Source organism: Rhinolophus sinicus, chromosome 7 (genome assembly GCF_057876585.1).
Source record: "Rhinolophus sinicus isolate RSI-liver-muscle chromosome 7, RSI-T2T, whole genome shotgun sequence".
NCBI lineage: Eukaryota > Metazoa > Chordata > Mammalia > Chiroptera > Rhinolophidae > Rhinolophus > Rhinolophus sinicus.
Genome location: NC_142507.1, coordinates 34473026 through 34487773, shown reverse-complemented (window position 1 = coordinate 34487773; position 14748 = coordinate 34473026). Strand labels below are relative to the sequence as shown.

The window sequence follows — 14748 nt, the reverse complement described above, 5'->3', positions numbered from 1 at the left end:
ATAATAATGTAAACTTCGCTTCAGTTTGAAAACTCGATGTCATCAGCATATTGTCATTTTGAACTAAATGGAGGGAAAAAGTAAAAAAGGGTAACCAAGGTCATAAAATAGAGCAGAAAATAAAATGGCAAAGAGAATAGAGGAAGGTGGCTTAAAGTAAGAGTCAAACCTGCTTGAATATGGACCTTGCATTCAAACAAAAGATTCTCCTGTTAAAAGTTAAAAACAAAAGCAGACAATCTTGACAGCTTACTAATTTGACAAACATTGTTGCATTCTTTGTTTTGTTTTATGAAACAAAGTGTTTCTTATTGTTGATGAAACGTCTCTGTGCTTCACATATTAAACACACTTTTAATTAATATGGGAAACAATGCAATGTGTAACCGCGTGAAAAATCTTCTGTAGTGAACGAAGAAAATCCTAGTTCTTTAAAAGTGAACAAGCAGCTTATTTAGCTATTAGATGAACCTAATTAATTAACATAAATTAGAATTTTTAAGTAATGCAATATACTCTTCAAGACATGACAGGTGAGTATGCTATCAAAGCACTTTTCTAAATGAAAATCTAGAATCCAAATGCAGTGCTATAAATGCATAGTATTTTTATTCCCCTCATTCCTAGGAATCTAGTTTTCTAGTAGAAGTACATTATCCTTTGTCGTTTTTCTTTATTTTGGATCCTTCAAAGTCCAAAATTGAGAAAAATTAAGCCACGACCGCTGAAAAGGGTGTCATTTCTTCTGTCCACAGAAGCATTCTTTTAGATTGTCTAGTAGAAAACTTATTGAATGCATTTAATTAGCTCTTGCGTTTCTAAGCCATATATCTATATATATATATATATATATATATATATATATATATATATATCCATCTTTCAGAAGACAGGAATATTTAAGCTACAATTATAAAAGGTGTATCTATGAGAACTACAATATCCAAAGCCTCCTAATTATTTAAAGCATCAACATATGAAAACAAGGAAACATGGACTGATATTAATTATTACCAGGTAATGTTTTAAAATGAATATTATAAGTAATTCCATGCCTTTCTTTTAGGATGTCATTGGAAAGGCACTGCAGTACCTTGGGGCATTTGGTGAGCTGAGCAGCGCAGAGCAAGTTGTGGCTAAGATAGATGAAGAAATGTGCATCAACTGTGGCAAATGCTACATGACCTGTAATGATTCTGGCTACCAGGTAAGAATTCCGCTGTAATTAGGATGCTATGAAGCATGTTTTTCTGGCTTTTGTAGGAGAAAGCATCTTCTGTTGCTAAGTCTGCGATTCAGACCAGACATGACAAATATTGCACCTCAGCAGTGGCATATCTGTCCTCTCACCCTCAAAGCATAGTATTTTTTTTTAAAGGAAAGCCATACCTTATACTAACTATGCCACTATTCAATGCATAGTATTATTTTAATGTCATTTCATCATCTACAAAATTGGAGGGAAAAATACAACCGAAAAGAGAAAGTCACAAAATTATAGAAAATAGGGAACATTACGTTATTTTTAAACAATTTATTTTTCAATTACAGTTGACATACAATATTGTATTAGTTTCAGGTATTCAACATAGTGATTAGACATTTAAATAACTTACCCATTGTTTTAATACACAAGGAAGGAAAAAGAAAACCCATTTATTTCTATTACCCTGAAAGGACTTGATTCCTTCTACCAAAAAAGAATTCTCTTCCATTCACTATTGGTTGGGCTTTTGCTACAGTTAGAATGAAAATGCACTTTCACACCAACTAGTTGTGTAGCTTGGGAACAGGAAAAGCCAACAAGTTGCATTACTACCACACGAAGTGAACCACAGATTCATCCAGTTCCTTGCCCTTCAGCTCAGAGTCTGCCCTGGGGCAATACAGAAAAAGTGGGAATTCAACTGTCTTCAGGCTACAAACTGCGGAATAATATTATTTTCATAAAACTTTTTAAGCTATAATGGAGTATAACAAAGTAAAGTAAGATATCTTTGAGATGGTAAATGGAATTTTCAAGGTAGATAAAATGGCGTATTTGTAAAAATTAAAGTTCATTTACCTTATGCAGCCTGAAGGAAGGTCCCTTGTTGCTTATGATGGGATTTGGCATTATTCTTCTGACCATCTAATAGAGATATGACAGACATATTTTTTTTTTTTTAAATCTCTTCTGCCTTAATTTGACATTAGTTCTAGACCACATTTTTAACTCATGTATCATATTTTGTTCTAGTTGAAAGGTGTCTCTTCTAACAGTTATTTTGAAAATGCTAATCGTATCATATTCACTTGCATGTCATCTTTCCTCTAATTAACCAATCAGAGATAAGTCAAGAACTCCTATCACTAAAATCATAACATCAGGGCTCAAATATATTAAATCTTTTAAATTATGACTCTCACCTTAGAATTCTAGCCTACATAGCCCTTCACAAAAAACTAATCTTATTAATGAGGGGAAAAAAAATCACAGCTCATATGCACTTAAAAGATTTTGAAAGTCATCCTTTGACTCTTCTATCTCAAAAAGATAAAAAATAGAAAATCAAAATCTTCAACTGAATGTAATATTTTTGTTTGCGTTTTCAAAGTATGAGATTTCTAAGACATAATTTTTATTTTCATCAAGGGCTTCTGTATAAAAGTGTGCATAAAGAGAAGAAACAGTTTTTACTCATTCAAATAACCATCCAAGATGTTATTCTACAAAACATGGCAACAATTTGTGTGGACAAATTTTCTTATGGTTTGTCATAACTACAGTTCTTGTACAGATATAGTACTTAGAGAGAGAGAAAGAGAGAAACAAAAAAAAAAAAAATGAATACACATTTTAAGAAAGGAAAAAACTGTATTAAAATTATAATACTCAATATATACTGATAACAAAAGATAAATACAAGTCATGTATATATGTTTTTTGGCACCCCGGTATATATTAATATAATGGGACAAACTATATATATATATATATATATATATATATATATATATATATGTATTAATCTGACATAATTCACTCTAATAAGACCATTTTCAATTTTATGTGTATAAAAGAGTAAAGAATTCTAGTTATAAGTAGTTTCATTTGGGGGATGGAAATCTTCAAACAAAAATAATTGTTTTGCATTGGATTATAACACATTGTTTATGACACAGGGGGAAAAAATCAGCATCAGGTAATTATTTGAAACTGTAAGATTTGCAGACCTGGCTTCAAGGAGTATCTGGAGGACAGTGGGACTTCATGTCCCTGCAGTTTTCTTCAGCCCCTACCTCGTCACTCCAAATTAGTGTGCAGTCTGAGAAAGGACACTGTACTTGTCTGCAACTGAAAGGACCAGACACATGCCCTGAGTCCCCTCTGGCCCCACATAGCGGCCCTAACGTCCTCCTAGATGGAAATTCTTGCAAGTTGTTTCCACCATTGAAATGTTTCTCTTAACAGGCAAATAGTCATCATGATTTTAAATTAAAATCTCAATTGTAAATTTCATGCTAGGTGTTTTATTATGTGTTGCATCATGTTTAAGAAAAAGAAAAAGAAAAAAAAGAAAGGGAGAGAGGGAGAAATAAATTATCAAATTTCTCAAAATCCTGACCCGGTTCCGAGCTGAAGGCCTCTCCTGGTTCTCACGGCTGAGTGAGTGTCAGGCGGGGCCTGCAAGCCAGGTGTCCATGCTCTCCGTCTTGTAGTGCTTTTTCCCTTTGCGGTGGGACTACACCTAGAATGAGTTTGGAAATCCTCAAACCTCAAAGCTGGCTCTTAATTTTTTCCTACTGCTTCCTTATAAAAACTACACATGTAATTTGAAATCCAAAGAAGTGCATTCCTTGCCCCATCTGATGGTGACATTTTTCACTGACCAGGAGTGTGAGGAGGAAAAAGAGGATGTGTGAAAGCGCCCCACCATCCTCAGGTAGCAGACACCCCATCCTGGTGGGGTAGAAGGACCTGAGCTCTTAGAAACAAGGACACTGGAGAGTGACTATGTTATGTAATTTTTCCCTCACACGACACAAGAAAAATATCTCTAAGGAATTTTAAACCTTGTGTTTCTAATTTAAATGGATTTCTTTTCTGTCTTTTTTCCCCTCCTCTCCGGCAGCTCAACTGTTGCTATAGCTGCACCACAGCGTCCTGCGTAGCTGTCTCCCAGGGCAGCTCCACTGCAGTGGAGAAGAGCGTTCATGCTACAACGGGGGCCTTCTCGACCTTTGTGGCAGTGACAGTATACTCTTTCTTTGTGTTTGCAGGCCATACAGTTTGATGCCGAAACCCACCTGCCCACCATTACCGACGCGTGCACAGGCTGCACTCTGTGTGTCAGCGTCTGCCCTGTTATCGACTGCCTCAAAATGGTTTCCAGGACAACACCTTATGAACCAAAGAGAGGCTTGCCCTTAGCAGCGAATCCAGTGTGTTAAGGTGATTTGTGAAGCAGTGGCTGTGAACTTCGCGGTCATCCACATATGCTTATCTTTTTAATTGTGATCATTATGTGCAGCTCTTTCTAAACTGAAACACACACATAATTTCTAGATAAATACATAATATCTAAATAAATTTCTAAATTTTAAAAATGTCTGCTACCAGTGACCATTCAATTAATGGTCAAAAAATAGAATAATTATTTTCTGAAGATACTTGTTAAATAACTGTGTCGCAGTTAATTGGATGTTCACTGTCAGTTGTCCATTGTGAAAAATATTAATTTTTTATGGCAACTGATGCAACAATTTCTAAATTGCCCTGTGCTGTGCTCTGTCTTTGATTTCTAATTCTAAGTAAAATTAAGTATTTTAGAACAAAGTACAATTTAACATACAGGAGAATGTTTCCAAGGAAACATTTTATAATTAAAAGTTACAGTTAATTTTAACACTGTTTCTAAGCAAATATAATTAGCTCCATAAAGCATAAATGAAGAAAGACAAATAATTTTTTACTGTGTCAGGAAAAGAAAGCCAAAGAGGGTTTGGTTTGCAAAACTTTTTAAAGGCTCCTTCACTGAAATAGCTTCTTTTTGGTGCTAGATACTGAAAACAAGAGTATTTAGTAACCATTCATATTACTCTGTGCTATTCACCACTCATGCTTGAGGCAGGTGTCCAAATGCCACTAACGAATCAACATGATCTTCTTATTGAAATGTTTAAACTATGTTCCTAACAAAATGTTAGAATGGAACTCTGGTTAAAACCACTCTTTTGCTGTGCACAAATATGCTCTGTTTTTAATAGTAATCTTCATGATTATAGCAATTAATGCTTGAACAAAACCCAAATTATACAGCAGTGAGTGGTTCATGTGCTTCATTATTCAAGAATGAAAAGTATAGTATTAGCAATATATGTGAAATGTTCAAAAACCATTTGACTACTCTATTTTAGTGCTTATATTAAATTTCAAAAGTAATGCAATAAAAAATATTTTATCTATCATTGCCAAACATTATTTTTACATTTCTCTATTTTCATAATCAGCAAATAGCACCATATAAATTCATTTATCTTTTATTTGTGGCATATACATATGAACTCATAAGGAGTAAATCTTTAAGTAACAATCTGTGGCATATTTCTATGACAAATGCAAGAAAAATAAAATATTTGATTACACACTTTTAGAAATGAACATTTACCACAAAATCTATATGACTGAATGATGTCAAATAAAATTTCAAAAAGCATTGTAAACATCGTGGTCTTTTGCTGCCTCTTTTGAAAATACAATCGCATGCCAACCATTTAGACTTTGAGGTGGGGAAGTTTGGGGTTAATTCTGCAGTGAATTCCATCCAAATGCATACATAATCCTAGTTGAACTCTAATGTGGGTAATGACAGTGTAGTTATTTCAATGTTTCACTTCCTGTTCCTCTTACCCAGGTTTCCATACAGAGTTCAACTCTACGCTGCCAAATGCGTCTTTCACTGGACATAGGCCAGGTTTCTTGTGACAGCTCATGGGCAGAGATAAATGGAAACTGGCAGCCACCACTGAAGGTGCCAACTTCACTATAAGAAACATCCATGTCACTTAATATTACTCCTTCAATAGTGGTGAGATATTAAGAACTCATATAGACTGGCTCGCTTTTGTCACCTTCGGGGCATTTTACCTTACAGACATGGTAACAGCTTAGCAAAGAGTTCAGGTTGTCCCGAAAAGAAATTTGCCAGAGCCATGTGGATGCCATCGTAATGCATTATCACCTCTCTCATATGATGAGAGGTTTTTGCTCTGGTAGTTCATCAGGTAGCCTTTTAGGAATTTTATGAAAAGACATCCAGGGCACATATGCTTGAGTCCTCTTCAAGACACTTCCTGCCGGGCAGAAATTCCCTTAATAGAGATTAAAGAAAAAGTGGTTTATACCTTTGCATCCTCCTCTGAGAAAGAGTACACACAGTGCTTTCACTTCTCTGGAACTACTTTGCAGAACTACGAGTGACCAGGGCTTGGAGTTAGCCATGGTAAGCCATGATTTTACAAGTTTGTTTTTCACATACATTTCTTTTCGTTGTGTCTACTTTCTGCTTTACACTATGAAGCATTTCTTATTCATGTTCTTTATAGGAAGCATAGTTCAATTTTACATGTGTGGTTTGCAGAGAGACTCAGATAGAGGAAGAAGGAAAAATCACAATATTCCATCCAGCAGGAGATCACAAGCCACTGGCCCTACCACACGCATTCTCTTGGCTCCTTGAATGAAGGCCTGAATGAAGACATAGGACCTGACCGAGGAGTCCAGTTAGGGATTGTTCCCTATGTCTAAGAAGTTGTACTAAATGTTCTACATAAGATAATTTTATGTGTCAGCTTGGCTGGGCCACAGTACCCAGATACTTGACCAAGCATTATTCTTGATGTTTCTCTGAGGGTGTTTTTGGATGAGATTTACATTTAAATCGGTAGACTCTGAGTAGAGAAGACTGCTCTCCATAATGTGGGTGGCCTCATCCAACAAGTTAAAGGCCTGAGTAGAACAAAAGGCTGACCTCCCCTTAGCCAGAGGGAATTCTCCCCCAGGTGGCCTTTGCACTTTTTCTGCATGGTCAACTCTTCCTGGTTCTACAGCAGACTGTCATTGCCTTCAAACTGTAACTGTCCTAAATCTCCAGCTGGCTAGCCTTCCCTCTCAGATTTTGAACTTGCCAACTCTCCACAATCACATGAGTCAATTCCTTAAAACAAAAATCTGTACACACACACACACACACACACACACACCGTAAAGGTTCTGTTTCACTGGAGAACTCTCACTAATAAAACATATATTAATCTTGTTTGAATGTTAAAATGATCAAAGTTGGGTTCTATTTTTTTTTCCCATTAACAAATGAGGACATGGATGCTTAGAGTCTAAGTAACTTGTTCCAGGTCTCATAGCTAATTAGGTATTTAGCTAGGTATGTTCGTTATGTCCATTATACCACTTGCTTTTCCTCTATTGTTCATCCAGACATTCATCCACTCAATAAATATTTATCAAACCACTACCATGTACCACGCACTGGACTAAGGGCGGAGGGTGTGAACTCAAATGATGAAAGTTCCCTAAATTCCAGCCACTTACAATCTATGGGGGAAATGGGCATGTAACAGTTATTACAGCACATGTGGAAAGCTCTATGAAAACAGTCTTGAGAGAAGGGACATCTAAAAGATCCTTCCTTGACAAGATGATAAAGTAAGCCACGTTTTTAGATCATAAAAGAATTTCCTAAATAGGTAATGAAAGAAGAACATCTCAAGCAGTGACAGCAATAAGGAAAGCACAAGGGTGTGAAAAGTCGGGAAGGTTCAGAAAACTCTTAAGAGCTTGGAATTGGGTAGAACAAAAGGAACATGTGTTGGGAGGTAAGGAGGGAGGGGGAGAGAGAGAGAGAGAGAGAGAGAGAGAGAGAGAGGTTTGAATCATCTTAGGATCCCTCGGGGAGTCACAATCATCATTTTGTTCATTCATTCATTCAAAAAGTTAAGTACCTCTCTTATGCCAAGCACTTGCTAGTTGATGGTGATTCAAGTATGAATAAGATAGACATGGTTCCTGCCTTGCGGAGCTTACATCTTAGTGAAGGATACAAAAGCAAGCAAATAAATAAACTACAAATCTTAGGCAGTAACAACAAGGACCTGGGGTAGAGAGGAGGAGGGCATTCATTCTTCACAGGATAAGCAAGTAGGTCCTAAATCAGGGGGAAGAGACAACCACATGAACAACAGGGAAGGGTGTGCTCTAGAAGTGGAAACAGCCAGTGCAAAGGCCCTGAGGTTGAAAAGAGCCTGAGGTATTTAAATTACTAAAAAGATAGTTTGAAGTAGGGTAATAGAAGGCAAGATCTACGATCATAGAAATGGTGAACTAGAAGCAGTTTTGAAGGTGTCCTTGAGATTTTTATCCCTCCCTTCCCCTTTGATGATTGCAATCACCCTTTCTATACAGATGATGTCAACTTTTTTTCATACTTGTTTAATGCAGAACAAGTTCTGTTTTAAAACAAAGCATTGTTTTAAAACTGACAGCCAAAAAAAAAAAAAAAAAAGCTAAAATTAAAATGTAGATAGAATATCTCATTTAAGCACAAGGTAATGTGATCAGAGTACACGTTATTAACCCCATTTCATAGACGAAAAAAAAACAAGGCTCAAAGAGTTTATGTGATTTGCCCAAGACCATACATTGCAGAGGGCTACGTGTATTCAAACCCAGGCTGCAATCACCCACTACACAGCCCACAGGGCCTGTTCCCTGACTTCACTTGAGCTTGTCAAACCTTCCTACCAATATCAAAATAGTCATCTTACACACAGATTAGTAGAATCTAGATCTGCACTTGGCTAATATGTGAACTAGACCATTGAACCTTAATTGTTTCATCTATGAAATAGAGATGATAGTAGCTGTGCATTTCAAAAATTAGATATAATTTCTGTTGCTATTATTTATAGGCATAGAAATTCCAAATACAGTTTAAAGAAATAAAAGGCTACCAACAAAAATCTACATTTACTATGCTCAAAATCAGACTGTCCTAATAGAACTGTTGGTACAACTTCCTAAGTTAACATTCATCACCTGTAGCCATCTGGAAAAAGACATCTCATGCGGTTGGGAAACCAAAATTTTTTAACAGAAAGTAGGATAACCAATTCTGACAAAAATGAAATACCCAGTAGTAAAAATTAACATATATAAACATATGTATAATTATCTCATTGTATATCTATAATAATCTCATTTTCCTTTCCCAATTCTATGAGCTGGATAGAGCAGGTAGTATTCTTTCCTTCCTTCCTTCCTTCCTTCCTTCCTTCCTTCCTTCCTTCCTTCCTTCCTTTCTTTATTTTTTCTTTCTTCTTTTTTTTTTTTAATTAAGAGGAAATTTAAAGCCAAAGCAGCTAAGTGACTTACATAAATCAGTATGTTTAATTGTTATCTATTTGGAAATTGAGCTCAGCTGACTTGACTTTCAGTCAGTGCCCTCTCTTCCAGATCATTTTGCAGAGCAGGTATTTGACATTTTTCTACAATATAGGTATTTGGAGATGCATTATTCACTTTTGGTGGTCTTAGGGTACCAGTAATAGCCCGAAGAAATCATGTAATAACTGTTGTCTGAATGGGTTAAGATATTACCCTTAGAAATGAGTTTATTACCTGGCAGGATCTCATCTACTTCTAGCCTATGAAGTTAATTCAATTAACAGGAAAGCCATTAGACACACTATTACCTACCCAGGGCTGTAACTTTTCCTCTTACCCACAGATGCACAAAATTCAGCAAACTACCTGCAGAGCAAAAAGTTGGATCAGATCCTTAATGATTCTGGGGGAGTTGGTGTAGTCTGGCTCTCTCTTTTCTTAATTACTATGGTAGCATTAATTAATATGGTACCTCTTTTATTAATTAATATAGATTTTCTGCTTAGATTTTTAAAATTACAGATGACATCTTTAAATTGAATAGTCCCATTCAGGTTGGAAAGAAGCATGTCTGACTGTTCCTTTGAGCGTGTTAGCCTTTCATTAACTAATCTGGAGCATTTATAAACTCTAGATTGGTTTCACTGTATATGGAATTACAATTATCTTTCATTATGTCTACACTTACTGTTCTTCCAATATGCACTGTAAAATGCTGCATCATAAAGAGCCAACTCATTTTGTCACTGGTAAGTAGCCTATAGCAGTGAGTCACCTTGATTAATGTATCTGTGCAGCGATTTGTTTACAGAATTTATACAGTGCTTTTCCACATGCTGTGTTCTGCAAGCACCAAGAGCCGTCTGTATGCTCCTGTCTTTCTATGTCCCTGCCTGCTTTATTTCACTACAGTTGATGAATTCAAGTTTATATACTACTGGCAGTTTTCGAAGATTTGCATTAGTCATACCAGTCAAGACTTCCTCTCTTACCAGTAATTTTCCTTTATGTATTTCTATTGAAAATAAGACCTACCTGCCTATTAATAATGCTGGCTTATTCATCTTTCTGGACCTTGTGTAGTACCCATCTCCATGGAATCTACATATTTGGTCAAAGATGAAACACCAAATATGTATATATGAAGTTCTGACAATTAGCAAACTCATCCTAGAAAAAGTGCTGCATACCTCATTGCTGAATATCACTACTGTCACCATTGAAGTACTCCCCTTGGGAAGCTATGCACTGATGCTAGCATCTAGTCCACCCTTCAAAACAATTTTGGAACTCTTTTTCTGGAATGGCCATCAAAGCTGTCATTGTATTACCCTTGATGTCCTGAATGGCATCAAGATGTCTTCTTTTAAATATTTCCTTTATCTTTGGGTAAAGAAAGAAGTCATTGCGGGCCAGATCAGGTGAGTAGGGACGGTGTTCCAATACAGTTATTTGTTTACTGGCTAAAAACTCCCTCACAGACAGTGCTGTGTGAGCTGGTCCATTGTCATGATGCAAGAGCCATGAATTGTTGGCAAAAAGTTCAGGTCGTCTAACTTTCATGCAGCCTTTTCAACACTTCCAGATATAAACTTGGTTAACTGTCCCATTGGTACAAATTCATAATGAATAATCAAAAAAGGTTAGCAACATTGTTGCAACAAGGTCATGAACTTAATTGTGCAACCTCGTACACATATACACACATATAAGTGTGCATAAATGCACAGGTATATTAAGATATAAGATACTAAAAAGATTAAGTCTGCATATTTTTCTTGGAAGTATAAAAACCGAAGTGGAAGGTAAGAACCTTTCCATTCAACTTATGTCTTTTGACAGGAAACTCAAAATGCTTATTTTAAAAGAGCCTCTTTTGAGGGAAAGGGGTTGGCAGGGCTTAGGGATTTGGAACAGGACTGTAGGAAGCTAATCATGAACTTTTTTATATTCCATTTCTGTTTTGCAACGTTTGGAAGACTGCATCTTGCTCCTTCTTCTTATAGGCTGTGATGTTTTGATGGGGCTTGGGTGTGGAGTGTGGAATACTTAATAATTACAGTTACTTTTCTCTTTTGAGACTATAATCGAGAGTAATTTTTATCACACATGAAAGTCTTGCCAACAAATAGCCAACAACAATACCTCCTATTGTAATATTATTCTGAGCTAACCCTTACAATTAAACCTTTGAAAGTTTCCTAAAGACGAGTATATTGTATGTTCTTTTCTGCTTAAAATAGTAATATAAGGGTCCAAGGACCTAGCAAACTAAAATAGATAAAGCATCTACATTAAAGATAAGAGAAAAAAGATGAGAGACTCTAAAATGTATTTGCATCATCCTCCCTTCTCTGAATTTCAAAGCTATATATATCAGAGTGCTTATTGGACAGTGGATATCTAAATGCAAACCCAAACTTAATATGCCTGAAGTCAACTCTATGTCTCCTTAGTTAACATCTTATCTTTCTTCTTTCCGTATAGTAGTTCCACCCTCTTCCCAGTCACCCAGGATGAATAATTAGATGAACTCTTCCTTTTCTTTTCTGCCCCATATCAGGCAGGATGCTTGATTTCTAATGCCAGAAAAACCCAACTGAAATTAGATAATGAAAATAAAAAATAATTTTATTGGCTTACATAACTAAAAACCCAGGGGTCGAGTTCACGGAAGATTTTATTGGATCCAGAGTTTCAAACAGTGGCATCATCACAACTCAGTTACCCTTCATCTCTCTGTTCTGCCTTCTGGGGCTTTATTCTTAGAATCTACATGCAACACCTGGAGCTCAAAGTTTATATCATCTTTATTATATCATATCAAATAATATATTTATTATTGTGTGGTAGGCAAAATAATGTCCCCTCAGTAAGTTGCTGATTTCCTAATGCTTGGAACCTGTGAATATATTACTCTACATGTCAAGGAAGAATTAAGTATGCAGATGTAGGTAAAGTGGCTAATCAACTGACCTTAAAATCAGAAGATCACCCTAGGTTATCTGGGTGGGCCCAATGTAATCACAAGAGTCCTTATCAGCGGAAGAGGGAGGCAGAAGAAAGAGTGTCAGAGTATTACGACTGAGAAATACTCAGCTGGCTATTTACAACCTTGAAAACGGAAGGGAGATCACAAGGCAAGGAATGCAGGCAGCCTTTTCAATTAGGAAAAAGCAAGGAAATGGATTCTCCGCTAGAGCCTTTGAAAAGGAGCCCAGCTTTGTCCACATCTTGCTTTTAGCCCAATGAGACCCATTTTAGACTCTGACCCCCAGAACTGTGAGATAATAAATTTTTCTGTTGCTTTTAGGTTCTGGTAATTTGTTACAGCAGCCAGAGGAAACTCGTACATTCTGTAAGGATCAAGAACCTCCTGCGGCTTCTATTAATAATTCCTTGCTGTTACCAAATTGGGCTGAATGTATGAAGGGTGGGTGGGCCAAAAAAATACTGATTCCAATCTGTCCATATTTTATTCCTCCCATCCTTTGCCAATTCCTATCAATTCTACCTCTGAAATAAGAAGCGTCCTCATGTCTACTTCTGTTGTCACTGCTCTACTCAAGGTCTTTATCAGAGGATTTAGAGAGTGATTTTTTAAGGTCCACATTAGTTCTGTGTTTCTAGAATCTGGTATCTAACATGTGAAGGAAAAATGTCTAAAGTAGCTACTTACATGAACTTAGAATTAAAAAGTAAGCATTTATTTCTGCTTAAGAAATAGAATATGTAGATATGGGAAATGAGACTTAAAAAATAGAGTCAAATATTTTCAAAAGGAAATTTAATGCGATTTTTGCCTTATGCATTAACTTTAATTTTTATAAATTTCTTTTATTAAAATAAAACACATTCAGAAAGTTGCAGAGCAAGTCTTAAGTTTCAGCTTATCACACAAAGAGCACAACACTCATTTAACCACCATCCAAACCAAGATATGTCCCTGCATCCCTAAAGCCATCCTTGGACCCCCTTCCTTTCTGCCTAAAAGTAACCACTATCCTGACCTCTCTAACCCCATGGCAGTTTGCCTATTTTTGAACTTCATATAAATGTAACCACAGAATATATACTTTTTTAATGACTGGTTTCTTTCACCCAGTGTCGTCATTGGGAGAGTCATTGATGTCATTGCATGTAATAGTAACATAGTCATTTTCGTTGCTGTGTAGTATTCCAGTACGTGAGTAGGTCATAACTTTGAACTTCTATTATTATTGGAGAAGATATGGGTTGTTGGTGATCTTTTTTACTATTACAAATAATGCTGCTATGAAGATTCTTGTGCGTGTCTTTTGGTGCACAAATGTATCCACTTAGAATAAGTAAACAGGCGTGGAGTTGCTGAATCATAGGAATTGTGTGGGTTTCGGTTTATTTGTGCTACCAGAGTGTTTCCCAAAATGATCATAGGCCCTTGTACTTCACCAGCAGCATTCAAGTTGCTCTACATCTCTGTTAACACTTTATATTGTGAGGGAAAATCTGATGGATGCACAATGGCAAATATTTACTAACAGGAAACAAAGCACTGATCCTGAAGGGAAAAGTTGATAAAGACTACATTAAAATCAGGACTTTCTTTTTCATCAAAAGACCATTAAGAGAATGAACAAATAAGTTGCAGAGCAAGAAAATATATTTGCAATACATATAACTGACAAAGGACTCATATAAAAACCATAAAAGCAACTCCTACAAATCAATAAGAACAGGGCAGATCACCAATAGAGCAAATGGGCAAAGACTTGAATAGACACTATACAAAAAGCGGATATTTGAATGATCGATAAATGTATAAAAACATGCTTAACTTCATCAGTCAAGATATTGAAAATTAAAACACTATGATTTCAGAATCTAAATCTTGAATAAGATGCAAAACCACTAGATAGGGAAAAAAAACCTGAAAGAAATGCAGCAAATAGAAAATTCTGAACCTGGTAGGCGCCTAACCAGATTACGTAATTGAACAGTTAATAAAATTTCGCCTACAAGTTCCATGCTGAGGCAAAATGAGAAATGAAGTATCTTAACCTTTATGCATTGTAAAGAGTTTATTTATTTAGGAAATGAAATTTATTAATTTCTGCATCAAGTGAGATTTTAATGACTCAGTTTTAGCGTTTAGAAGATACCTTTCTTCAAAAAGATGTCCTTGATCATAGACCCACATGGGATTTGTCAGGCAGTTGAAATTGTAGATGGCTTCTTGGTAAAGAAACAGAAAACTATATTTTGACTATTACGATGAAGTCAACTATTTTTACACTCACCAAGAAGTGTTTACAAGTCAATACTCT

The 14748-nt window shown here is 36.0% G+C and overlaps 1 protein-coding gene across 1 annotated transcript in view; it reads left to right on the top strand.

The window, feature by feature from the left end:
* Nucleotides 1–5706, top strand: part of DPYD (dihydropyrimidine dehydrogenase) — a 797040-nt gene extending 791334 nt beyond the window's left edge. The window contains exons 22-23 of the mRNA XM_019747023.3: nucleotides 1067–1207; nucleotides 4264–5706. Of these exons, the coding sequence (XP_019602582.3) occupies nucleotides 1067–1207; nucleotides 4264–4434 (312 nt within the window). The 3' untranslated portion in view covers nucleotides 4435–5706. The remainder of the gene's footprint in view (nucleotides 1–1066; nucleotides 1208–4263) is intronic.
* Nucleotides 5707–14748: the final 9042 nt, after the last annotated feature.